Source organism: Pocillopora verrucosa, chromosome 4 (genome assembly GCF_036669915.1).
Source record: "Pocillopora verrucosa isolate sample1 chromosome 4, ASM3666991v2, whole genome shotgun sequence".
Lineage (NCBI taxonomy): Eukaryota > Metazoa > Cnidaria > Anthozoa > Scleractinia > Pocilloporidae > Pocillopora > Pocillopora verrucosa.
Window position 1 is genome coordinate 9,527,960 of NC_089315.1, and position 24,983 is coordinate 9,552,942.

At 36.4% G+C, this 24,983-nt stretch overlaps 3 protein-coding genes across 6 annotated transcripts; 1 reads left to right on the forward strand and 2 right to left on the reverse strand.

Annotated features, from left to right (window-relative positions):
• The first annotated feature begins 7 nt into the window (after positions 1-7).
• Positions 8-6,415, forward strand: LOC131795643 (iron-sulfur cluster transfer protein NUBPL). 2 transcript variants are annotated; one of them, XR_009341055.2, is made up of 12 exons: positions 8-424; positions 992-1,139; positions 1,769-1,803; positions 2,563-2,653; positions 3,038-3,077; positions 3,268-3,325; positions 3,925-4,051; positions 4,631-4,716; positions 4,829-4,949; positions 5,078-5,119; positions 5,235-5,317; positions 5,947-6,003. XR_009341055.2 is itself a non-coding variant. In XM_059113228.2 (11 exons), the coding sequence occupies exons 1-11, from the start codon at positions 236-238 to the stop codon at positions 6,016-6,018; spliced, it is 1,050 nt and encodes a 349-aa protein (XP_058969211.2). In that variant the 5' UTR covers positions 8-235; the 3' UTR covers positions 6,019-6,415. The 2 variants fall into 2 exon arrangements, 1 of the variants encoding a protein (XP_058969211.2); XM_059113228.2 differs by lacking the exon at positions 5,078-5,119 and having other exon boundaries at positions 5,947-6,415.
• A 372-nt stretch (positions 6,416-6,787) lies between these two features.
• On the reverse strand, positions 6,788-12,400 carry LOC131795642 (mitotic checkpoint protein BUB3-like). The gene is made up of 11 exons (XM_059113227.2): positions 12,278-12,400; positions 12,034-12,164; positions 11,196-11,278; positions 10,566-10,657; positions 9,887-9,931; positions 9,701-9,739; positions 9,323-9,398; positions 8,558-8,714; positions 7,870-7,948; positions 7,215-7,315; positions 6,788-6,929 (listed from the first exon to the last, which is right to left on the reverse strand). The coding sequence occupies exons 1-11, from the start codon at positions 12,389-12,391 to the stop codon at positions 6,869-6,871; spliced, it is 978 nt and encodes a 325-aa protein (XP_058969210.2). The 5' UTR covers positions 12,392-12,400; the 3' UTR covers positions 6,788-6,868.
• Positions 12,401-13,105: 705 nt separating this feature from the next.
• LOC131795666 (uncharacterized) lies at positions 13,106-24,958 on the reverse strand. Of its 3 annotated transcripts, XM_066165631.1 has the most exons (11): positions 24,824-24,958; positions 23,125-24,255; positions 22,698-22,745; positions 21,420-21,716; positions 19,339-19,665; positions 18,509-18,814; positions 17,861-17,908; positions 16,440-16,678; positions 15,802-16,075; positions 14,979-15,190; positions 13,106-14,921 (listed from the first exon to the last, which is right to left on the reverse strand). In XM_066165631.1, exons 2-11 carry the CDS (start codon positions 24,209-24,211, stop codon positions 14,559-14,561), a joined length of 3,201 nt encoding a protein of 1,066 aa, XP_066021728.1. In that variant the 5' UTR covers positions 24,212-24,255; positions 24,824-24,958; the 3' UTR covers positions 13,106-14,558. The 3 variants fall into 3 exon arrangements, with proteins under 3 accessions (XP_066021728.1, XP_058969242.2, XP_058969241.2); XM_059113259.2 differs by having other exon boundaries at positions 13,106-15,184; XM_059113258.2 differs by having other exon boundaries at positions 13,106-15,190.
• Between the last annotated feature and the right edge of the window lie 25 nt (positions 24,959-24,983).

Sequence of the window (24,983 nt, forward strand, 5' to 3'; positions counted from 1 at the left end):
TTAGCTGGGAGTGTTTGTCGTGGAAGAAGGGGATTCAGCTGGTGTTTCTGAATCTAAACACAATCAAATGGAGAAGTGAAACAAATTGGTAGGAAGAAGAGTACTCGGCGATAAAGAAGAAGAGAAAATTATTCCTGAATAATCAAAGAGAAAAATTGCAACATAAATTTATTATAAAGACAGAAAAAGATATATCCTTGCTACGAAATGTTTTACGTGTGAAACTGGGGAGAGCATGCTTTGCGTGGAAAGGATAATTTGGATTCGCTTACATGACGTAAAGGTATCAATAACAAAGATGGCGTCCGTTGTACAGAGATTTTTAACAAGAACAATAATATCATCTTCTTCTCTACCGGCTTCCTGTAGAAAAACTAGGATGCACATTTGTGCAGTGCTAGCTTCATCTCACGAAGATCCACTGGTGGGTGTTAATATGATGTTCACGTAGGTAAACTTCTATTCGTTTCTGTCGCTGAAGACTTTGGTCCTCATTTGGGTCTATTTTTCTTATCCTCATCTCGAGCTCCTTATGGGTTACACAACTATGATTCGCTTCTTTTCTAGGGTTAGTACCTATTTGAAGATTTTATCCGCAGGTTTAAATTGTTCTCTCTGCTTTTCTTTATTTTTTCTCTGGAATTGAAAAACTCTCCTCGATAAGAGTCACGGGGTAAGCAATCAAGGGTCGGAAAGACTCGGGAATTTTGGATATTTAGATCTTGCTGTAAGACGTAACTAATGTCACAGGTTAAGGAATGAAGGCCCGATTATTATAGTCTGTGCAGTATTTGGCAGGCTCGGTGAAGTGTCAGCCATTATTCTCGCCTCTAATCAGCCCCCCTTCCCATACGCCTAGAGGAGAGGGTAAGTTATCTTTCACGTCAGACTACTGGGTGGACCATTAAGTTTTGGCTGAAATTTTCCAGAAGTTTTTCAAGTGAGGATTTACTGTAACAAGACAATGCTCTTTTTTTCTCTGGTTTTGAAGGGCATCAAAAATAGGAGTAAGTCATTAGAAGAACATCAGAAGCAACAAATGGCCAGAGGTCTCCCCAAAAAGCGGCCAGTTGATGGTGTCAAGCATGTGGTAGTAGTAGCATCTGGCAAGGGAGGAGTTGGAAAATCCACCACCTCAGGTATAAATTGCAAGTCACTGAATGAGGTCATCATTGACATATAGTTCCTGACTTTGACATATATATGTATATCAAGTAGTTCCTGATATCTTTTCACAAATGTTTTTGAAAATAACTAATTTTCAGAGCAGTAGTTATAAGTTCCCATTTCAAGTTATTGGTTCCTTTTTTAATTGCAATTCAGTCAAATATAGTGTGTATATAGTATCTACTCCTTTTCTTTTGGGTCAGGGATGGGGAAGGGGGGGGAGTATTCAGTTCTGGATACTATAATAATGTGTACCAAATGTCTGATCTAAATGGTGTAATATGTCCAACATTAGATGAAAAGGGGTCACAAAGCCCTTCCTTTAGTTGCTATGACATACCCTTAGTGTGCAAGTAGTCATGTAAAGGGAAAAAAAGCTTAGTGTCAGCTAATATGGTGTTGATCCTTGCTGGTTCTGTTCATGTGTTTTTCCTTTTTGTTGAGTTCTACAAGCCATAATCATTGGACCATCAAATTTTTCTTAGGTTTAGACCTCTTCCAAAACTCTTCTAAAATTGATATGGATGAGTTACTAATTGTGAATTTCTTTAACACATTTAGTTTCTTCAGATATTGATTTGACTTTTGTTACTTTTCCTAGTGAATCTGGCTTTGGGAATGCTAGCAAGCAAACAGGTTTGAAGTTGAAATTTAGAGTAATGCTGTACATAATTAAATCAAGCATCTCATTGCTAGTTGTGGTGAATGGAGTAGCAGCAAATTTCCATCTTAAAGTTTCTAATTTGCAAATTTTGAGAATTTGCCTTTGTTACCTCAAGGCAGAGACCATAATTTAGGAGATTTTCTGGTATGACTGGTCTTTGTATCATATTGCTTTAATTATTGATTACTACTAATAACATTTCTCTCTGAAAGCTTATTTGTACTTTGCCATGCATGTATGTGTCATGAAATGTTTCTACCCTGACAGTAAGGGTGGAGGGGACAGTCCTTTGTGTCAGTGTATGAGAACGAGGAAGATTTCCAAAAGGCTACAGCTGTGTTCAACAAATCCTTTCCACTAATCAATACCCTATACTTTGTTTTAAAATTGTTTTAGTTTTTTTTTTTTGATGGAGGGAATAATTAAAATACGCAGATCTACTCGATAGATTCAGCTGCCTTATGCACTTTCTATCATACCTCTCAGGCTGTTAAGGGTTGTTTAGGTCTGTTTGGGTTGAGAAGAGGAAGGAAACTACTGTTATGATTTCACAGTTGATGATAGACATGAATAGAAACTGTGTCATTCAAGGATCTTCTGTTATTGAAGAAACATTTTCCACAAGCCTTAGAAATGTTATGATTTTTTGTCCTGAATTTTTTCTCTGCAGGAAAAATGTTAGTCAAACTATCTGTCTTAAATTTAAGAAACAGCTATTTTTCTTGTACTAGTCTTTGCGTGTTGGGCTTCTTGATGCAGATATTTATGGACCATCTATACCAAAAATGATGAACTTAAGAGGACAGCCAGAGCTAACAAAAGGTTGGAGCTCTGTGATTATCATGATATGAATAAAGGCATGCTTCAGTTATCTTCATCCACAATGTTGCAGTTGAACCAAAAGCTGCTATTGCTGGAAGACATCTGATCTCAATTGTACCCCAAATGGCAGCTCTTGTGCATTTTGCGTCAAGAGGGGTCATTTAGAAAACAAAGTTGATGTTTATGATCAAAGAAATGACTGTAACCTAAATTTAGACCCAGAAATGACCATTGTGGCCCATGATATATTAGTCCACAATATCTGACTAAACTTTTTAAAAATTTTAAATATTTGAAAATTAATACCATTGACCTGCAAGGTCTTGCGTGAAATTTTCAGAGAATACCAGTTTGAGTTAACCTGTGTCTTTTATCTGTCTAAAGAAAACATGATGAAGCCATTGGTGAATTTTGGAGTGCCTTGGTAAGGTCACATCTTTCATAAATTAACTTAACATGGTATTTTTTATCACATGAGGAATTAAGAATTTCTATTTCCTTGGGTGACTGCTAGTTACTCATGCTTCTACTTAACTCTTTCAAATTGTGTTCAATGTAATGTCTATGATAAAACAGTCATCACGCTTATCATAAATTATATTTTCACTTCTCAGTATGTCTATGGGTTTTCTGGTGGAGGAAGGGGCACCAATTGTGTGGAGAGGATTAATGGTGAGTTCACTCTGATTAACTCTGTTAACTCTTGGAAGTAATCATTGTCATCATCACTATCATCTATTTGTCTATTTAACAATACAAGAAACTTCATCTACAGTAATATAATTTAGAGGAGGGAGACCCAAGAAGCCACTGGTCGTATGGGAGAGGCCACCTCACTTACAAAGATTCATTTAGAAAAGAGCAAGTGCTGTAAATGTGCGGCTTGGCCAATCCAGTGATTATTTAAGTACAAACTCTTGCATTTTTGTCTCAAAGCTAAGAAGATTTGACAAATGAGTGATTGAAACAGGAAGAGAGATCCAAATGTTAGGACCTTGGTGGAGAATTGTAAATTGCTTGAGATTTTTATGCAACTCTTTCTCACAGTAATTAGATCATTCAACACATGATTCAACAAACAGGTGACACAAATACACACACATCAGCTGGAGGATGTTACTCAACAAAACATTAAAAATTCTCTCAACTGATTTGAAGGAAATTTATATCAGTTTTAAGGAAGAATTACCAAATTGAACCAAATCTCAGAAATGAAGGTAAATTTGATAATTTTTAATAATTAAATTTTAATTTGGTATTTGACACAAAAGGTGATGTCTGCGGTGGAAAAGTTAATACGACAGGTTGCATGGGGAGAGCTGGATGTTCTAGTGATTGACATGCCTCCTGGCACAGGAGATACCCAGCTGTCAATCTCACAACTCATTCCTATTTCAGGTGAGCTAGGCAAATTTTGGGTGTGAGACACAATTATCTGAAGTCTTGAAATAAAGCTCTGGTGCACATTTTGTGACTGAATAAACTAATGGGAAGTGCCTTCTGGTCAGTCAGTCCAAAGGGATTGGAATATTACCAAATGTTGTGCACACCATGTCCAAGAAAATATAACAGGTGACAAAGAAATCTGCCTGCTTTGCGAACCAGCTAACTTTTGCTAACTATGGTAGCATGAGGAGATCTTTAGTATTGCTTCCACCAAGTTGTGATGCTGGCCCCAGTTGTTCAAAGGGCAGTTTAGGCTATTCAACAGATACATTGCTATCCAGCGGATCAGTGCTAGCAAAAGGTAGTGCACTACACATTGAAAAAATCCAGTGGATAGCATTATCTACCCTTTCAAACAACTGGGGCCTGGTCTATCATAAGGTATCACCCTGCATTTGATGGGGTTAAGTGAAAATTTGTTAGTACCCATTAACCACCCTAGTGGAGAGTCTTTTCAACAAAATCTATTAATGGCCTCAGCCAAAATGGGTCCCAAATAATAATTTTGTATACTGATACACATTTGTGCAGGTGCAGTGATAGTCACCACACCACAAGATATTGCACTGCTTGATGCTTGTAGAGGCACAGAGATGTTCAGAAAGGTTGATGTACCAGTAAGTGTTATATAGAATGTTAAATGGTAATAGGGTGATCTTAGCATTGATTTTCTTTTTTTTAAATTACACATTCTTTGATGAGATCATTTTTTCTCTCTTTAAAATCAAGGTTATCGGACTAATTCAAAATATGAGCCATTATGTATGTCCTAAGTGTGAACACAAAGCCTACATATTTGGAAGAGATGGTGCCAGAGGTGTTGCAAAGGAAATGGACTTAGAACTCTTGGGTAAACACAACAAATTACTCATTACTTCTTAAGTTAAGAGTTACAAAATAAGTTTTAATTACTGAATTCCTAGTAGAAACAGGATTAAAAGAGTACACTTATTTAATCCCCCAGTTTCTATTTTCCAGACTTGAGGTTGGGTCAAATTTCATGGCCTTCATAGAATATTGGTTAGTTATGGTTTGCTCGAATATTGAAAATTTCCCAACCACATTCTAAGACAACACTTTGGCCAAGGTGATGTATGCAATTTATCGTCAATATAATTGTTAATTTTGTTCCTAGGTGATGTTCCCCTTCATACTGACATCAGGGAAACCTCAGATTCAGGAAAACCCATTGTAGTTTCTCAACCTGACAATCCTCAGGTAACTTACCAATACTGATTTCGAATTGCACTGGTTCCGCTTGTCAAATCAGGTAGTTCACCTGACTTTGGAAAATGTTTTATTTGGAATGCTTTCAACACAATGCCCTTCACATACACTACTCAATTACTTTATTATTATTGGAAAACTGTTTTTGTGGGACTGCAGAAGAAAACAAATACACCCTAAAATACAAGGTTATCAGAACAAGATAGCTATCAAATATGAAATTGAAAGAAAAATAAATAAGAAAAACTTCTTTGAAAAGAAATGGATATTCAAATGAAAAGGAATGGTTTAATAATTTAAAAAATCTTAAGCCGGTTTGCCTTCTATCCTGTTTTTTTCTCTCTCTTTTTTTTTTTACATTATGTTGCTTGGTTTAATTAGTTTAATTTGTTTAATTTCTTAAGCTGAAAATAGGGTAACTGCGTAAGATTGTTAAATATATCGAATTGTTATCATTTTTAACCAATTTTATAAATGTAAAATTGTAACTGTGTAAATGAAAGGTCAGAATAAAAAAAAAAAAAGAAAAAAATATACTGATGACTCTAGACCTCTGACTTATTTGATAACCCGTTTAGCCCTGTATTGATTTTTAATTTTCTGGTATCCAATTAAAACAGACTTATGCCTACAAAATGATTGCTGGTCGTGTTTTGGATAAACTTTCCCTGACAAAAGAAACTACCAGGTGACAAGGAAACATGCAGACAAGCTGTTGTGATCAAGTTGCTACAATGGAAGATTGACTTGTTAGCTGGAAATGTCAGACAGTCAGTATGAAAGACTAAACACAAACAAAGTCACTGTTGACTGCTTTGTGAAACTGCAGCACAAAGATTGTTGTGAAGCTGATAGAAATACAATGGAAATCCCCTTAACAAGAAGAGGAATTATCAGGTTTTTTCAGCCAATGAATTCAAGATTATGAACACCATTTAAAGATTACAGGTAGAAGTACTGCCAGAAATTATGACTGCTGGAGGCATTCTTACATGGACAGCAAATGAGACAGGCTTCACACATTTGAGAAAAAGCATGTGAGAAAAATCAATGATAATAGCTATTTATTATATAATAATAATAATATTAATAGTATGAAAATATTCTTAAGATAGCTATCTCAAGATGTCCCAGAGGCACAAAGGAATGCTAAGTCACCAGTAACAAGAATTAGCTTTCCGACTTTGAGATTGAAAAGGGTATAGCTCAAAACATTTTCCCTGAGATATTTTGTCGAATCACAGGCAAAATAAGTCACAACTGGAAAGCCACTTCCTGTTTTTAAACAAGAACAAACAAGGCTATGATGAATAAATTCGTCACCTTTGAATATAAAAGGGCTTGAAGTCTCATTGGGAGGAATGTGAAATAAAGGGATTAATGACCTTGAAGAGGATACTTTGTACATTAAAACTGTCCTTCAAGCATGAATAACTGAGTGCACAAACAAATTGAAGTAAGTTGATGCCATCACGCCATGAATAATGACCAGTAGATCTCAAAAGTCTGTTGATTTTCCCCTAAAGTCCTTTCTTACTGGATTTACTTAGGTTTTGTTTCTGCATCAGAAACTCGCCTAATGTAAATGGCATCTTCTGGATGTCTAGTAAAAGAAATAAAATGTTTTGTGTCAACTAAAGCTTGATGTGACTTTGCAAAATTCTAACCAAGCTAACTGTCCAGTTTGTAAAATACAGTGTGAGATGTCTATTTTTTTTCCAGCCAAACAAAGGATAACATGTAACCTAAAGGAGCACTATGTTTCATTATCTAACTATCATGACACCTGTTATCTCAAAGGTTCTGTGCATTTGTAGCTCTTGGCAAAATGGTGGATGGAACATAATATCATAGCACTATAATTGTATATTAATATGATGTAACTTACTCCTTCTCATCCTCTTCATACATGTATGACACAGCTATGGCCAGCAGGCTGCCATCATTACTGAAGCTCAATGATGAAATACTGGTTGGGTAACGATGAAACTGAAAATGCAATTAGACATGATTAATGTCTGATCTTTTACAATGACCAGGCCTTGCAGAATCATCTTAAACTGTAATTTTAATGTCACAACACTATGAGCTGTTTTCATGGGACAGGAAATATATTTGAAACTGTAGAGCGCATTTGATCATGCTTACATGAAATTTGTGCTGCACAAATCTTAATTGTTATTAATATTATTAAAAGCAATTTGAAATAACACCAACATGAAGAATGTAAGAATTAACATTAAAATGAGGGAACAAGGTTGGTTATGTATGGAAGAAATCAACAGAAGATGCAAATGACAGTAGTTTTCATAACTGTTTTGAGATAGGGAAACTAAGACAAAGAGTTCCTCCTTTAAAATCAGGTAGTACTATGGAAAAGTATCTCCATATCACACTTCAAATAAATATTTTTCTTTCTTAACACTGACCATAGGATTTCTAATTTGAACTTTATTTGGGTACTTTTCCACCATTTTGTTGTGCATTACCTGCTACACAGGTTAATGGTAAGAGATGTAATTTTTTAATATATTCACTGATACCTGGCAAAGTCGCTTTTTATTGAAGCCATCCCAAATATTTACGAAACCATCTGAACCACCAGTGGCAAATGTGTTGTGTCTGAAATGATTGGAGTGGTAAAATACACATTAATTTACTCATCAGGCTCTGGTGGTTAGAACAGTGGATAACAATACCCACTGGATAAATCACTATTCAGTGGGTAGCGCCGTATGTTTTGTTCACACACAGAGCCCAGATCTGGTAGTAAACCCTGATTGCCAAGAAACATTACTGAGACAAATGCACAAATAACTCATGGACAAAAAAAGGATTTAGGACAGAATGTTCCAAAAGTGAAATAACGAAAAAGAGCAATATCGAAATGTAGGAGATCTGAAAGGTAACAAGTAGTCCAGGGTCACAGATAATGGCACGTCAACAAGTAAGTGAGCCAAAAAGGAAAATCAATTTGCATTAATTGAAACCTACAGGTTTTGTGTATTCAGATGTTTCTAATTTTCTGTCAAAAATTTCTTTGCTCTGAAAGTGTGCCTACTAAAACAATACTAAACAATAATGATTGGCATAATATTACAGGGTAATGCAGCAATCAATTCAATTCATTAGGCTCATGCAGGTGTAGGTTGGTGGTACTTAGTACTACCAGGTCTTCAAGTTACCAGCGGTTTCCTCAGATTGAACATGAAAGAGGCATACATTACTCACACATTATGAAAAGATATAGCATTAACAGGATATATATTTTCCATTCCTTCTTCTTTGATTCGGTGGCACTTAAAGGCATATTTCTTTTTCTGAACTTCTGGGCTTGGGTCAAAGTATTCCACAGCTACTCTGCCCTCAATAGAGCTCAACACGTACCCTGTGATACCAAAGGTCATAGAAAGCTGTTACTAGTGATTCAATGTGACTATATGCAACTTTCTGTACAAAAAGGATTGTCACTGTCAAAATGGTACTCTTCATTTGTCCAAATGCACTCATTTAACTGTATGACAATTTTGTTGATTACACCAACTAACACACTTCCTGGTGAACTGAGCCTAGCCTAAACAACTAAAGTATGGACAGCCAAGGTTTGCCTGCACATGTATACATGAAAGCAATGCAGAAAAACTAGTGTTTCCCAAGTTAAACCAAACACCTGGAAGAGAAATGAAGTAAGTCACACAATAACCAATGAATAAATGGGGTAAGTTTCAAAAGAAACTGTGGTGCTGCATTGGTTAGGAAGATACAGCAAGATAATTTGGTTTTATCAACTAATTTGAAAATGTAAATTAGCCACCGTACAGGGTTCCAAAAGCTAATGTTTCAAGCATTAGCCCTTCGTAATTTGTACTGACAAAGGGCAAACACTTGAAGTGTCAGCTTTAGGAAGTCTTTACCATGGCCAATTTACATTATGAACTTGCATGTTAAAACCAAATTATCACATAATAACCAGTCTTATATAAAGTTAAAAATTACCTTGCTTATTTGGGAAAGTGCGGATACATCTTGTTTGGTATTTCAGACTAGATTCCCTTCTTTGTTGTACATATGTCTGTGAAAAATGTGCACCAATAATGGGTACAAATAATCTAATTTATTGATTGATTATTTAATGAAACTCAGCCAGTGCACTTACATTGGTCAGAATCCCAACCAAGACATATCTTATTTGCTGGCATTATCCAAATAGAGGTATAGATTCAAAATGGATGTACATTGACCAGAGCTAAGTTATGGGTAACTGCAGATATCTAGTTTTAAAGAGAGACATTTCTCTAAACAGGTATCTGTTAGCATTGACCTTTTATACAAATCACTGTTAGCAGCTTAAAAACATAATTATTTTGGTCTTACCATGTTCCTGAGATCCCATACCATGACACGCCTTCCAGCCTAAAAGATAGCAACATGAACTGAAAATTAATTAAGCTCACTTATGGTTCTGTAAATGTAAAATTTCATTAACCCTCAGGCCAGATGGGAAGTGAAAAAAGAAATGACAGTGACTGAATTTATTTGTATCCATTTTATAGTACTTACTGTGCCAACAACAAGACGCTCATCAGATGAAGCCATTGTGTAAACCTAAGACAACCAACCAAAACATATTCAGTCAAAGGATATCTTTGGATAGCACTTACACCCTTCTGTACTTATACACCAGTCAGAGTTCTATGGATGGCCAGGTAATTAATTGATAAATGAGGAAAGTGTCTACCCTTTCATTCCAAAGATGTGATTGTTAATTCTCCTATTTAGCTGCTGCATATTTCCTTGTAAATCAGTTACAAGAATTTGTTTTCAGATCAAGATAACAACTTCTATCTGATAAGTTTGATTATTCACATTACCTATTTGCTGGAGAATGTATGGATATTAAAGGGAGAAGTTACATTTTAATCACACTGGGAGTTAGAAGATTGATGACATCGATCATAACATCATGTCACTATGAATGTCTTGGATTCCAAACTTTAATAATATTCAAACCATTATATCTAAATTTCTCGTGGCATGAATGTTAAGCGCCATTTATTAAAGCAAGAAGGATCTAAACCAAACTATAATGGACAAATTTAGTACAATGTAATTGTGATACGGAGCAGTAGGTTTGATTTAAATACATTGTTGAATTCCTTTCTAGTTGGCATCTGCTAAAATCAAAGTGGACTTCTGACAATAGAAATCCATCACAGACTACAGTTACACAGTTACGGACCTTTTCAGGTTGCTCATATGATCCAGTACACTGATTTGTTCTTGGGTCCCAAAGTTTGACATACTTGTCCCAGCTACCAGTTGCAATTAACCCTTGAAGTGAACAAATACCGGTATTTGTAAATTACTGCATTCAAGCCTGACTCTGGATATTTGTCTGTTGCCCAGATCAGAGAAACATGCACAAAATGTGAAAACCACAGCTATATAAAAATCAGATTAAAAAAATGTATCACCCAAGTCTGTAAGTGGTTGTCATAATTCTTCAAGTCATTCAGTTTCTAGCACAGTTTCCCAGGTTACTTGTTAAGACTAACGTCTTCAGTATAATACCCTATATACCCTAAGATCAGTATGCATATTCTCCGTACTATTTTCTATACATTTCCTAAGGTGCTGAAAAGGAGATTTTGCTTAACAATCAAGAGCTCCTGTACTTGTTGATCATTTCCAATATTCTCATGACCTTAATGTTTGATTCAGAGGTAATACTAAAAGGAGAAATTAGAAGTTAGTCACTCTTTGGGGTTAAAGGGTTAGGTATATCTTGAACAGAACCTCTACAGATTACAGTGCATAAGTACTGATTACACCTACTATAGTTAAATTTGCAATTTTCATGTTATCATACCAGGAGTTTGACAGTGTTCCACGCATTTAATTGCATCATCATGCATTCCTAAAACTTGTTCAGCTGAAGTGTTTAGATCTACACTGAAGAAACAATCAATAATTTAAAATAACAAAAGTTTGACGCTAAGTATGCTGCATTTCCCAAAACAACTGCTAACAAACAAATAAACAAACACATTTATTGTTATTTTTACAGTTACAAATATAGTGCAGACACAACTCACATAAAGTACAGGATTGTCAAGTCAAGTTGTGTGGCTACATAATGTGGCTTCCCCTTTTTTGCTTTAAAAATAATTGATTCCCAAAATATGAGCTTATAGGTGTAAGTGGTGTAGACATTCAAATATTTCAAACCAGTTTAAAAATGCTCATTTTTTTAGTCATCAAAATCTAAAGAGTCTCACAATTTCTTTAAATATAGAGGGTTTTTTATCTGTGGCCTCCCTCAACTACTCCACCTCTTTTCTTGAACCAGGTTGGCCTTTTTCAAGTCAATAATTTACAATTCTAGCAAAAGAACAGGTGTTATCACAATTTGATTCATTCTTCTTTTCCTTCATTTCTTTCAGTGGTACATGGTGTATGGGCTACATGGTCGTATCCAATAAAAAATAAGGCCACAGCATTATTTACAAATGTGCAGTGGTTTTGTAACCTTCTCCTAAGGCTTTCTGTATCAAATAATTTACACTAAACACCAACAACTATTCAAGACCAACAAGAGGGAAATAGTAAATTCAGAAGGAAGATTGTTCAACAGAGTTCTTTTTAAACACTAATCACTGCAATCCCTGGTTAGATGAAGCGTAGATTATCGCTTAGGTCGTACTTACACTTTCAGAGTATTATCAAGTCCTCCGCTAAAAGTGTGCACACCGTCTTGAAAACAACAATCTAGCACAGCATATGGGTGGTTATATTTAAGACGCATGTTGTTGTTGTGGACATCATAAAGTCTGACTGTCTGTTGGAAGTATGGTAGAAAACTTAAAGCGTTAGAAAACAGACTGAACTAAAGTCGCACGCAACTAACAGGTTTAACGTTAAAGAAGTTAATTCAGAGGAAGAGATTCTTACTGTATCCCATGATGACACCACTAAAAATGAAGCCGGGTTGGGGCTGAATTTGACGGACGAAATTCCGTCTGAAGGTGGTTGTTCCAGTTGAAATTCGTTGGGTCCGTCGGCCATTTTGGAAAATGTGCGCGCTTTCTAAGTAATCGCAATGCATTGTGGGCACTCCCTTCCAGCGAAGAATCCCGCGCAATACAGCGAAATTGCGCGAAAGACATCGCCTGACTCCTTTTACCTCGTCACGCTCGAAATTTTTCTTGTAACAACAGTATGTAAAACCTAACCACGGTTTTACTGTTCGTATCTTCACGGAATTACTGAGATCGCGAAAAAGGGACAGGTAAAGGAGAATTCAATCAGATAAGCAAAATTGTAGATGCCGGTGGAAGAAGCTTTCCTACAGGCCTGCGAGTATGAGTGTGCAGTGGAACTAATTGAATTACATTTTGTAAATTGAATCATGATGCAAGAGATTTGGGATCGAATTTAAAGAAATGAAGTATTGAGGGATTTAAGTTCAGCTCTGATATAACTTCTTAAGTAAAGGGCGGGGGACGAAAACAGAACAGACAGAAACCCAAAAGAATTAATGGGAAGAAATTGTACCTCTCCGCTGTCATTACCATCCTGTCTAAGCTGGCGTTTTTCCAAGACAATGAAAATAACCTCGCGAGACAAAGTCATCCTGGAACAATTAATCAAGTGAGATATTGGTTTGAAATCGAAATCATAAGCTATAGATTTTGAAATTGAAAAAATAAGTTGTGTAAATTTTAAGTTAAAAAATGAATATCGATAACTAAGTGAAACAACGATTAACCAAGTCATGTATCAGTTCATTGATGGTTTAATTACAAAATCGTTCAGTCTCTTATTACCATTGTAATTTTTCTATGCCTACTCAGTTCACCTAAACCTTTTTTTGTTTCTTAAAAACACAATAATTAGCTAAGCTATTTTTCACGTTCTCAGTCGCTGGGCTGTAGATCAGCCGTGTGGCGATCCAATAAGTGGGGGCACGACTTTCACAAACTCTACCCATCGACTTCCAATTAAATACAGAGACTATTTAATACATCGGCTTCATTTAGTAATAATCTGTCCTCCAGAATGTCACTTGTCGTTTAAATAAAATAACAAAATCAAAAACGAAAAGAAAAACAACAACAACAAAAAACACTGAGCAAGTAGTAATGAAAAACCTACGCATATTTCATTATAAAAGGAGCTACTTCAAGATTAGCCTGCGTGATAAACCAATACCTGGAAAGTAATTGGTCATGCTGTCTGCCTCGCAATATTTTGAGTCAGTTTTCCATTCGATAGTAAAAAATTGCCTTAAAACTGAACGACACCTTCTAATAACATCTTACTGACGTAGATAAACACTAAATAGGTTTGCAAAAACTGAAAAAGAACCTACATGGACAAGGATGCAGATATAGACACAAATTGTATATCATGGAGAAACTTAAAAACTTTTCTGATAATTTTTTTTCTCCGATTATACCAAACGTTTGGAAATTCGCTTGAACTGTTTGGTATCACGAAAGTGCTAACACATTGAAGAAGTCTAATAGTCTAAATAACCATACAATTCATTTTATACTACTCCACTTCTTATACTGCCAAGCTAGGAGTTCAGGAGAATTCCTAGTCGAGCATGAATGTAACTACACCATGTCATGAGACAGTTCTACGTCCAACGAACCTTCAGACGACGATCGCCAAATTTCAAACTATTAAGCTATGCGTGTCTGCTCATACTAATATACGTCCTTTTTCTACGCTGTTTGAAATTTGGCGCATTTTACCGAGCGCCGGAAGTCTGCCTTCAAATCTCACAACTTCGCATTGCAAGGGCCATTTCCTACGTTAGGGTCGTTTACCTGTGATATAAAGAGAAATAAGAAAAGAGAGGAGAAAACGTAACAAACATAGCCACTCGTCTTCCTCAACCTTTCTCTTCGATTCGATTTTTGGTGTGGGGCAATCTGCAATGGCCAGGGTTTGATTACCATGCAGACCTGTGACACCAGAAGTGCTTTAAGTTTCTTGTCGCTTCCGATCTTTAGTTTGACGCAGCTTTTATCGACAGATCTACCAGTTGGGTATTGTTTCAATTTCATTGATTTTGTCTTAACTCAGTAAACTCTTAACCAATACCTGGAAGAGAGCACTTAAGTTCTTGTTTGTGAACGTCTTTCTTTTACATATTTGTAGCGAAAACAATAACTCTTAAAATTTACAGAATAAAAATTCTGATGTTAGTTAGGCCTTAGGACTAATTGAAATTTCCTGTTTCGACCCAATCCTCCAAAACAGCAGCAACATCAAACCGCTCCATTTCGTGAAGAATTCTGATCAGCCCATCCACCTGCAAATTTCGTCCAAATTGGGAGAACATAACATCAGCTGGGTTACTTTGTTGGCCTAGAAATTCCATAGTGTCCCTATCCATGCCAAGCTTTTCAGCCACCATACGAAAATCGTCAAAAGTTATATTCCGTTTGACGCTCAGCTTCATGCAAATCTTGCGGTAAACTTCAACTGGCAGCTGCCTCACTTTTATTGCAATTTTTTCCTCCTCAGAGAAAGGCACTCGTTTTGTCTGCGATTTCTGACAGAGCCCCAGGCCCTGTGATCCTGATGAAATACCGGATCCGTTTGATGGATAGTTTCTCTGCGCCAGGCCCTGTAATCTTGATGAAATAAAGGATCCGTTTGATAGATAGTTTCTCTGTGATTGAAACGGTCCTGGAGATCTACAAGTTTCCTCTGGTTCATTTAAGGCCGATCCTTGCTGATAGCATTGCTGACGTTGCTGGTATGTTGAACCGAAGGAAAGCTGTCCATACTCCGATTTTGTTGAAAGCGGTCGGTTTTCAAATGACGATTGGAAGTTTCCTCCTGTAGCTTAAACATAAACAGTGATAAGTTGGCTAATTATTTCGTTTAGGATCCTCAGAAATGACCGGCAAAGGCAGACGAACATTGTCGTCGATAAACTGAGGATTATCAATTCCTCCCGGGAGACTTATCACGTTTACAAACCATTTTTTCAACCGTGTTGGTCTATGCGCACTGTAGAAGGGAACTCAACTGAGAAATGGTAAAGTACCTTTCTGTAACAAAGGATCATTCACATGCTCTCCCCAAAATTGTACTGCATCACCAGTATCAAAGAGAGGAGAGAGCTAAATCAAAGTGAGGTCTCACAGCGGGTTCTGACTTTCCCCCCCCCCACGGACTGTGAGGCAGCTTCGATACGACAATATACACTAGGAAGACGTGGCCCTCATTTGGATTTAAAGGGTATGCGCCACAGATGTAAAAAAAATTTAAAAGAAAGAAAGGACAAATATGGCAATAGTTATGAACGACGAAAATTGACTTCAAACGATAAGCTAAAATAGGGCTAAATGAGAAACGCGTATGAGTCACAATCGAGAATTTCTTTCCCGGTCATTGAATGTTTCATGACACAGAAAGGCAGATAGCACTTGGCTGGACAGTATGTGTTGTACCTGACATGGATTTTTGTTCAAGACTGACATAGTGATACTCAAAAACATGTCCCAGCACCAGCGTCTCAGTGTCTTGGCTGGATGTGTAACTTGGAGTGACTAAAATATCTTCATGATCTGTCACACTGCTAATCACGCGAATGGAAATTCCATATGTGTTTGCGGCGGCCACAAGCACCACATGGTTTCCCCAAGTGCCGTCTTTTGCCATGTCGTCTAAAAATTCTTGCCATGTTTTGCCCCATATGAACGAAGAAAGATCACCAACTTTGGGCTAAAAAAGACAAAATTATAGAAAATTCATATTTTCAAAACGTAAAATTAAGTTTGAGTTTTCTTTTCTTTTGTTTGTTTTTGTCTCTGCAGCCACGTCTTTAACACTTTTGACGAAGGGGAGCAAGGGGGAGAGGGGGGGGGGGGCGGTAAAGGAGAGAGATGCTTTTTTGTTTAAAGGGGGGAACTGGGGTTATTGTTTACACACACTACCAGCTGAAAATGTTTTTTTTAAAGGCGCTATTCAAACAAACATCAATTTGCAAAATGAATGAAATGCAGTTTTGTCCGCCGAAGAGTCATTTTGAGCCATTTTGATCAGTATTTTTTCATCTCACAAATCATTATGAGGTAGTTTTCCTCACCAGAACACGATGATTTTCAAGATAGTCGACAATCTCTTTCCTCAAATCACCATGAGAGATTTTGCGTCCCAGTTTAATTTCCAATTGCCTGGACAGGGCATGAAACATGCAGTTTCCTCCTCCACAGTTGCCTCGAACTATAAAACCCTTTACGTCAGCATTCTTCTCCAGATTTGAAAATATGTACTTCTCCCTGTCCTTTTCTAAGTGCATTTGCTCTAGATCACTGAGTTGCTTTGCTAAAACAAAATAAAATAAAATAAAAATAGACTATAATTCCTTTATTTTAGCTCTCTTTCCTTAGGAGAGATTAGATACCAAATTTTAGCTAACTGACCACAATATCCCTTCTATGATTTTGTCAATATGAGGTGTGGTTATTTTAGCCATACTGAAATGGGATTCACTACAATATCATTTTATGAAATAGGACTTACTACATCATCAATTTATCGACGAAGACCAACGCAACATCACACGTTTTTAGACCCGGAGGAAAGCTTTATACACAGCACTATACAAAGGGTTGCCAGATAAGGTGAAACAAATGCAAACACTTCACTAGTACCACAAATAAATGGGAAAATTGAAAAAAAAGTTCTCTGAGCTGAGTTCGTTTATAGAATTGTGCTTAGATATGCAGGGAACAATTCACCTTACTGACAAAGTAAAGGGTCTCGACAAGGTACATGAGCACCAGACAATTACATAGACCTAGGGAGGTATATGTTTCATTAGCATAATCCACAATTGAAATTTAATGTACGGTTAAATGCTGCTGGAACACTTAAACTTTTAACATTTGTCACTATATGTGGATTCACTTTCAACCATATCTTACACTGGTCACTAAAATTATTTCATCCAAAACTTTCTACTACTCAAAAAGTTCTTCCCTTTTTCATAATCACTTGTGTCCCTGCTTAAAATATGGACAGGCCAGGAAGAGAGGTGTTTGTTGAAAAGAAAAAAAGATCAACATAAATAAAATTCTTCCTAACTCTTTCTAGTTGATCATACTCTACTCAAACCAAGCATCTCTGATTTGAGTATGCTGTTCCAGACTTATTTCTGATAACCTTACCCCTCAATGTGGCAGATACCTACATCACTAGAACCTGGGTGTGCCCTCCTTCCCTGGAATAAGCCACTAGGCCTTCTGTTTCCACACAATTGAAAAACAAATATATTGCACTTTTATTGATATGCTAGCCTTTGAAGAAGTCAGAACCCTCACTGAAATAAAATAGTAGGAGTGGCAAGAGGAGTAGCAAGAGGGGAAAGTGATTTTTCTCTTCCCATTCTGTTTTTGCCACCATTCCCCTTTGCCACTAGTTTTACTCTCTCTGCCACACAGAAGTCCTAGCTACAGGACTCAAGGCATTAAATGTTATATATATCTCAAAAGTAAAAAGATTAACCTGTAGACTGTTGAACTGCAGCATTTCCATGCTCTTTTTTCTGAAAAACTAGCAAAGCAAAAACAAACAAGTACATCATTAGGGCCCTTTTCAACCATAATATTTGACCTAGCAAACAAAGGTAAGGAAAAGGCTTTTGTGTCTTTTTTGACCCAAAGATGGGAAATCTGGTTTCTTCTTTTTTCCATATAGGAAGTTTTTACCATTATATTAAGCTTTTCAATACTATGAGAGGTATGGAGTTACTGATGCATCATAGAAATTTTTTTTTCACTGCTCTTGATCTTATTGCATACCTCTTGAAAATTAGGTGAAAGGGATGTAAAAGGTCATGTTACAAAATTTTGACGGAAGACTTTCATCCAATAGGGATCCAGTCAAACCATATTCTGACAACAACTTGATTGAACCAGTGACTGAGATCAAATTTTCATGGCCCAGTGGAAGTTGTATTAGCAGGTGCATTTGTCATTTGTGAAGGCCAACCTTGTTTTAGAAGTGTTAAGTTCATTAAAGGGGAAAACTTGCGATAAAACAACAGGCTATGAACCAAAATTTAGAGTCTTCCTGGCTTTACCTCATTTGTAATTGACCACTCCCAGTGGCAACAGTGAATCTTGGGAGGGGCTAAACTGTATGTACACTCACCTATTTCAGCCTCTTTTGTAACAAGCTCCACCACATCATAGCGATCAATTTTCTTGATGCCTTCCAGCAAATCACCCACACTTAGATTTGGCTTCCATCGAGCAAGCCACGCAAACATCATCTTAGTAGGGCTCTTTGCTTCAGCTTTAGAACTGTCAAATGCTTTATAAGTCTCGGGGGGAATTTTCAATCTGTATGCCAAATTGCGCCAGTTCTTGATTGCTCGGATATCTTTGTTAAGACGGTCTCCTATTTCTGTTAAGAGCGGTGACTCATCTACGACCACATCTCTAACAAACATACTCCCTGTAATGGTTACAAATTCAAACAAAAAATATAATAATTTAAGTTTGAACACCAGTATCCCTTTGAATTTTGATACAGTAAGAAAATGGGGAAATGTCTGCCTTTCTAAAAAGGAGTGTATGGAACACTTGGATGACAACTTGCTGCTGAGCTAGCCTAAAGCTCAAATGTGACAAGCCTCCCACATGCTGCTAAGATCAGAAAGGTTGAAAGCTTTGTTTGAGAAAACAAAGTAGGAAAGATGGTCAATTTTGAACTTAAGGGTCCATTAAAGAAAGACATTGGCATTTTTTTTTTTACAGTCTCAAGTATTCCACATTCTATTTGAAAAAAAAAAAAAAAAGAAAAAGAAAAAAAAAGAAACTTAAGCCATGATCACATGGTTCTAGGCTGCTTTTCAAATAGCAGTAATGTTTTCATAATTTTTCATAACAGAATCTAGGCACTCCTGAACATACTATGTACAGTGTGCACATTATTCTACTTTTCGACCAGACAAGTAACCTAACCTATGAAAGACAAACCTTCAATGTTTTTATATTCAAACTCTTTTTTCAATAAATTCACCAGATCTTTTCTCCCCATGCCTTCAAAATGGTCGTGCAGCTTCAACATAGTCAAATCACGGAGCTTCTCTGTTGAGGCAATGTACCGAAACAGCGCTGCTGAAGGACCTGAACCACGTAATCCAAATTTCTCTGCCACTTGTTTTGTGATACCAAACTCTGATGCCAAAGATCTCCAGTTTCCAATGGTTCTTGAGTTTATATCAAGTTTTGGTGACAATAACTTAATGAACTTTGTTTCACCAGAGATGAGATGACCCACCTTCATATTATCTTTGAAAAGCCCTGACATGAAACAAAAATCAAGCAAATAAATGTTATAATTACACTTGTACAATTAAAGAAAAAAGAGGATCCACAACTGAAGGTGGTACCCGAGACTAATTTGGTGAATTTTCAACAATTTTGGAATTAAAATATCTCATGACAGATTTGTTGCACAGACTTGAAATTTTCACATATAATCTATGATTCTAAGCCAATTTGATATTACACAAAATGGTTTTGCCCATGCACAAAGATAATGGTAATGAAGATTTTCAGTGCAGTCTGCCAAATAATATTTTATTTTGACAATTTTATCCTCAAAAAATGAAAACAAAAAATTACTGTTAAGATGCAATACCTTTTCATTTGGTCAATTTGTTGTGGACTGTGTTGGACTGCACTATAAATTTTCCTCATACATGTAGTATGTAGTTTTGGTTTGCCAAGTTTTAGATTAAAAAAATAAATATTCTGTGAAATAATGATGTTGCAGTGGCATGGCACAATATAGCTTCACTCATTAATTTGTGAAAAGTAGCAATATCTTTGGCAGAATTTGTCAAAGAATCCATGTTTACTTTGCCTTCTTCAATCGTTATCTTGTGTAAGCCAGTGATAAATGGCTGCAGCAGTAAATGCAAAAAAGCGCAATGTCGCCACATTTCTCTTGCAATGGATTTTTTCCCCTCAAACCAATTAGAATATGAGACTATAAACATTTGCACCATCTGTAGCAATGAAATTTATCCAGCGATGTTGAGACTATCTTGGCACCCATGCTATGCATTGGAGTGAGATGGAAAAGCAACACAAAAGGAGAGATCTCAGTGAATGTTCTAGGCTCTCTCTTAATTAAAGAAATTGCCATCATTCAGCTGGGAAGGGAAAAGAAGAAAAGTGCATCATCAGGTACCACAAAAATACAAGGTGGTGTGGGCAGTTAAAAGTAACAACTTCAATCTGTTAAATGTAGTAAAATAAATTAAATATAGTGCATGGTTATTTGCTTGCTTATTATAGCGGTGTGTCCTGAAAATTAGAAATATCATCACAAATTTTTAGAATAAGAGGCTTATGCTTATGTGTCAGAATTGTCATCTACAGGAAATACTGCATGAGCTGCAAACCATAGGGCCAAGATTGTATCTCTATTTTGCCATGAGATTTGAGTAAAAATTTTGCAATTAGGCTATTTTCAACAATAATCTTCAATATTTTAGAAAATGAAAGCATTCCAAAAAGGTTGAGTTAACCTCTGGTACTGCCTTAAGCTTGATATGTTATTGAAACAAACAATACCTTAAAAAACAAACAAACAGAAAATAAATGAACAAATAAAACAAAACGGCAACAAACAAAGAGGAAAATTGAGATAAAAATTGAGAAAAACATTTGAAATTAAACATTAAATGTCAGCTTAATAGTGGTAACCAGAGAATTAAAACAAAAGAAATTATTTATAAGCTCATAGTCAATTAGGCAACAGAATCTAGCTAAGGAAATAAACAAATTGTGTTTCAATTGCAGTAACATTCTTTGGTAGTTTGAAACCATCTTTGAACCAGGTTACAATGTCGAAGTACCTGGAGAGTGGGAAATCACTGAATACACAATGTGGCATCCTGAACTAAAAAATTGTCCTTAAAGTGTAACAATTACATTTCCTGCTCTGAATCATTTCCTTTCTCTGACCATTTCCCACCCTAAGCAATTTCCTTAATAGATAGAACCTGTGATAAGTATTTTATCGTTTATTACTACAAATGCTGTACCTTTGTTCAAGCTTTCAATCAAATCATTGCGATGAATTTTCTGGAGTTTCTGCTTGAGTTCCTTGACATCTAATTCAGGACGCCAGACATCAGTGAGATAGACAAATAAATCCTCTGTGGGACTGTGCTCAGAGTACATTTCAAACTCCCTGGTTTCATCAGAAGGAACACCCAAAACATGGGCCAGATGTTTCCAGCACCTTATTACTCTCATCTCATGATCCAAATATTTAGAGAGCTTCTCCGAAAGTTCAGAATTTTCTTTTATCACTTCCAACATTTTCAACTGCTCATGACCTGGAAAGAAAGATATTTATCTGAAATTTAGTTTCCTCTCATTCTTTTCCTTCTATGAAAACTTTTAAGGCTTTTGAATCAATTACAATTATGGCAAGTGAGCCCAAAGTCCTTTTCCTTTCACAAATAGAATGGAAAATGTATTCATTGAAAAAGGTTCCAATCTTGGACAAAACTATTTTAAGGAAAAGCAAAGAATTTAACTAAGTAGCAGACCTTGGTAAACCATTTGATTAATTCTCTCATGCAAGGTTTTGCAGTTTTTTAAAGTAAATTTACTTAACTAATTTAAGCATATCTAAATTTCATTATTTTGAGAGGCCCAATAGACCATCAAGCCTTACTCTGAATCAATTAAGTTCAACAGGAGGGTAAAATTATTATCATGTGATTACAAAAACAAACAACCAGGTCAGTATAAAAATAATCAATTGAAGAATTGACTCTTGAAAGATCCCAGCCAAACCTACTCTACAGCACTACACACAAGGTCACCATGTCAGGAGAAACAAATGTAAACACTTCACAAGTACTACATATAAATGGGATGATTAAAAAAAAAAACTTTCAACAGAAGTTGTCTAGAGATGCATGGAACAATTCAACTTAGTGACAGAGTAAAGGGCCTCAACCTGGTACACGAGTTTAGACATAGATTGTAAGACAATCATATACTCTTAAGAAGGAAGATATTATATTAGCATTATCCGCACTACTCGAAAATGAATAAGTTGTGCTTTTGATGATATGCAAGCCTCTGTAGCAGCTAGAACCATTGTTACACCAAAATTTAGGCAACCAAGCCACAAAACAAGGTTGGAGTAGCAAGGCAGGTGTAGTAGAAAGGGAAAGTGATCTTTCTCTTCTCATTCTGTTTTTTCCTGTCTGCCACTAGTTTTACTGTCTCTGCCAGCAAGAGGTCCCACCTACTCAACTCAAGGCATTAAATGTTATATTCATCTCAAATGTAGAAAGATTAACCTGTAGACTGTTGAGCTGCAGCATTTCCTTCCTCTTTTTTCTCAAAAACTAGCAAAGCAAAAGCAAACAAGTACATTAAAACCAATCAGCGAAAATAAGAAAAATATCCTTAGGGACTGATAGGGACTCAAAATAAACATTGCTAAGTGTGGTTGAGAGCTACAATTGGTTTTAGTTTTACACTTGATTGGTAAAGGAATGTGGTATAAAAATTCTGAAACACTCATCAAGATTGGTGGAGATAAACAATTATTACTTTTGAACTGAAATTCATAATTGCTCCATTTTTAGCAGCTCCAGGGAGTTGCCATTCAGTTAAAATGAAAGTTCTTTGTTTAAAGAAAACTCTGTTTGACTTAATGACTAGAGAATGGGTGTGGGTCTTGGAAAATCATCTTCACTGAATTTCTTTTTATTTTTCTCTTACCCTTCTTTTCCTTTCCATCTTCCCCCAATCCTTTCGGGTTTGCACCAGGAACTATCTGCACAGTTTCAGGAGTTCTAGATTCTATCTTTGACTGAGGTGTTGGAGGTACAGATGAAGTACGAGAATAATCATTCTGTTCCTCAGGAGTTTTCCGCTGAGCTGGAGTTTTCCTGATGCTTTCACCTGCTTTATTCTCACAATTTGTATTTGTACTAGGGTTAGTATCAGGTTTGTTTTGACAAGAAGTAAAGGACCCAGTACCTTGACCTAGAGAGTTTGGTGTATAAGACTCTCTCAATTCAAGGTCATGAATACTACGATCTGCACCATCAGCAACGTCACATGTCCCATTTGCTTGGTTTAAACCACTTTGTTGTTCATGGCTATCATCAGATGTACTTCTTATATTCCTCCGCTGAGCTGGATTTTTCCTGATGCTTTCAGCTCCTTCATTACCACAATTTGTATTTGTACTAGGGTTAGTATCAGGTTTGTCTTGACAAGAAGGAAAGGACCCAGTACCTTGACCTAGAGAGTTTGGTGTATAAGACTCTCTCAATTCAAGGTCATGAATACTATGATCTGCACCATCAGCAACATCACATGTCCCATTAGCTTGGTTTAAACCACTTTGTTGTTCATGGCCATCATCAAATGTACTTCCTGGATCCCTTCCATCATCACTTGATACAGTATCTTGAGTTGAAGCATGATTTTTATGCAGATTTCTTTGCTGAGCTTCTAAAGCGGCATTCAACATACTTTGGCATTGATCACTCGAAGGCTTACCGTTGCTAGTGCCATGCACTGTTTGGTTACTCCTTTCTTCTTCTACATATCCTTCCTTTCTGACATCTAACTTTAGTTTAATCACATCTGTTAAGTTTTTCATTTCTTCCTGCCTCTTCAATTCTGATTCCTGAAAATCCCTTAATCCTCCATCATCTACCTCTTCAGCACCATCATTTTCATCTCTGGAGTTAAAGGTGCTTGCACCTTCCTTTTCAATTACTTGCTTCGTTTTTGTTCTTCCTCTGTTGTGGGAATTTCCCATTGGATCATGCACACTCATGGGTGATGAGGCCATCTATTCAGGTTCTCTACTTATTCAGCAAGTTTCCAAGCATTCAGCTGCAAAGAAAAGCCCAGAGGTGATATTTTTAACACTGGTAAATAAGCTGATCAGCGCGAAATAAAGAAACAATACCATTAATTTGTTGGTTAATAAACAGATTTAACATACAAATGAAAACTCAATGTCGAACCATTAATCACGCTTGTACAGTATGCCCAACGTCAATAACACCACCACTTGATCTTTTCTTGTGACAGATTTACTTAATTAGACTGGGATGACTCTGCATGTATGGGTTATCTGTACATGTATGGGTTAACTGTACATGTAAGTGTATTATTCTACGGAAGTAGCAAAACGTCTAAAATATTTGCAGTTGAGACAATTTTTAGAGTTGTTTTCCACATCATGCCTCTTAACTCCTTCGAAACGACTGAAGAAGTTTTGTTTGTTTTTTTTTTGCCTGGAGAGATCGTTAAAAGCTCTGCATTGTGGCAGAAATCAGAGATATATACGTAACAACACAACTGACTAGGGGATTCTTTCAACCTGAAATTCGTGCTTCGTAGGCAAATTTTACCTTGTCTTTTGAAATATTCTCAATTTTAAGACTTAAAAACGTACCTCATCATTTCGTTTCCTCCTCTCGCGAAATATATCACATCTTAAACGCCTCGAGGAGAAGTCAAATACGAGAAGGATCAGTAAAAACTATCAAAAAGTGATAACGAGAAATGTTAAGTATATTTCTTTTCCTTTGGCTTGGTAACCGTTTAACCGTTCA

Bases quoted from the DNA above. Each gene is read 5' to 3' on its own strand.
- LOC131795643 (XM_059113228.2), top strand. From the start codon at position 236: ATGCTTTGCGTGGAAAGGATAATTTGGATTCGCTTACATGACGTAAAG. The intron at 2,654-3,037 runs GTTGGAGCTCTG...ATCTGTCTAAAG, and splicing joins ACAGCCAGAGCTAACAAAAG to AAAACATGATGAAGCCATTG. The intron at 4,052-4,630 runs GTGAGCTAGGCA...ACATTTGTGCAG, and splicing joins ACAACTCATTCCTATTTCAG to GTGCAGTGATAGTCACCACA.
- LOC131795642 (XM_059113227.2), bottom strand. From the start codon at position 12,391: ATGGCCGACGGACCCAACGAATTTCAACTGGAACAACCACCTTCAGAC. The intron at 10,658-11,195 runs GTATGATAACAT...GTTCACTTCAAG, and splicing joins GGAACACTGTCAAACTCCTG to GGTTAATTGCAACTGGTAGC. The intron at 7,949-8,557 runs GTGAGTAATGTA...CAATCATTTCAG, and splicing joins GCTATATCTTTTCATAATGT to ACACAACACATTTGCCACTG.
- LOC131795666 (XM_059113258.2), bottom strand. From the start codon at position 24,211: ATGGCCTCATCACCCATGAGTGTGCATGATCCAATGGGAAATTCCCAC. The intron at 21,717-22,697 runs GTTAATCTTTCT...CTTTCTTTCCAG, and splicing joins TGCAGCTCAACAGTCTACAG to GTCATGAGCAGTTGAAAATG. The intron at 16,076-16,439 runs GTGAGGAAAACT...TGTCTTTTTTAG, and splicing joins TTGAAAATCATCGTGTTCTG to CCCAAAGTTGGTGATCTTTC.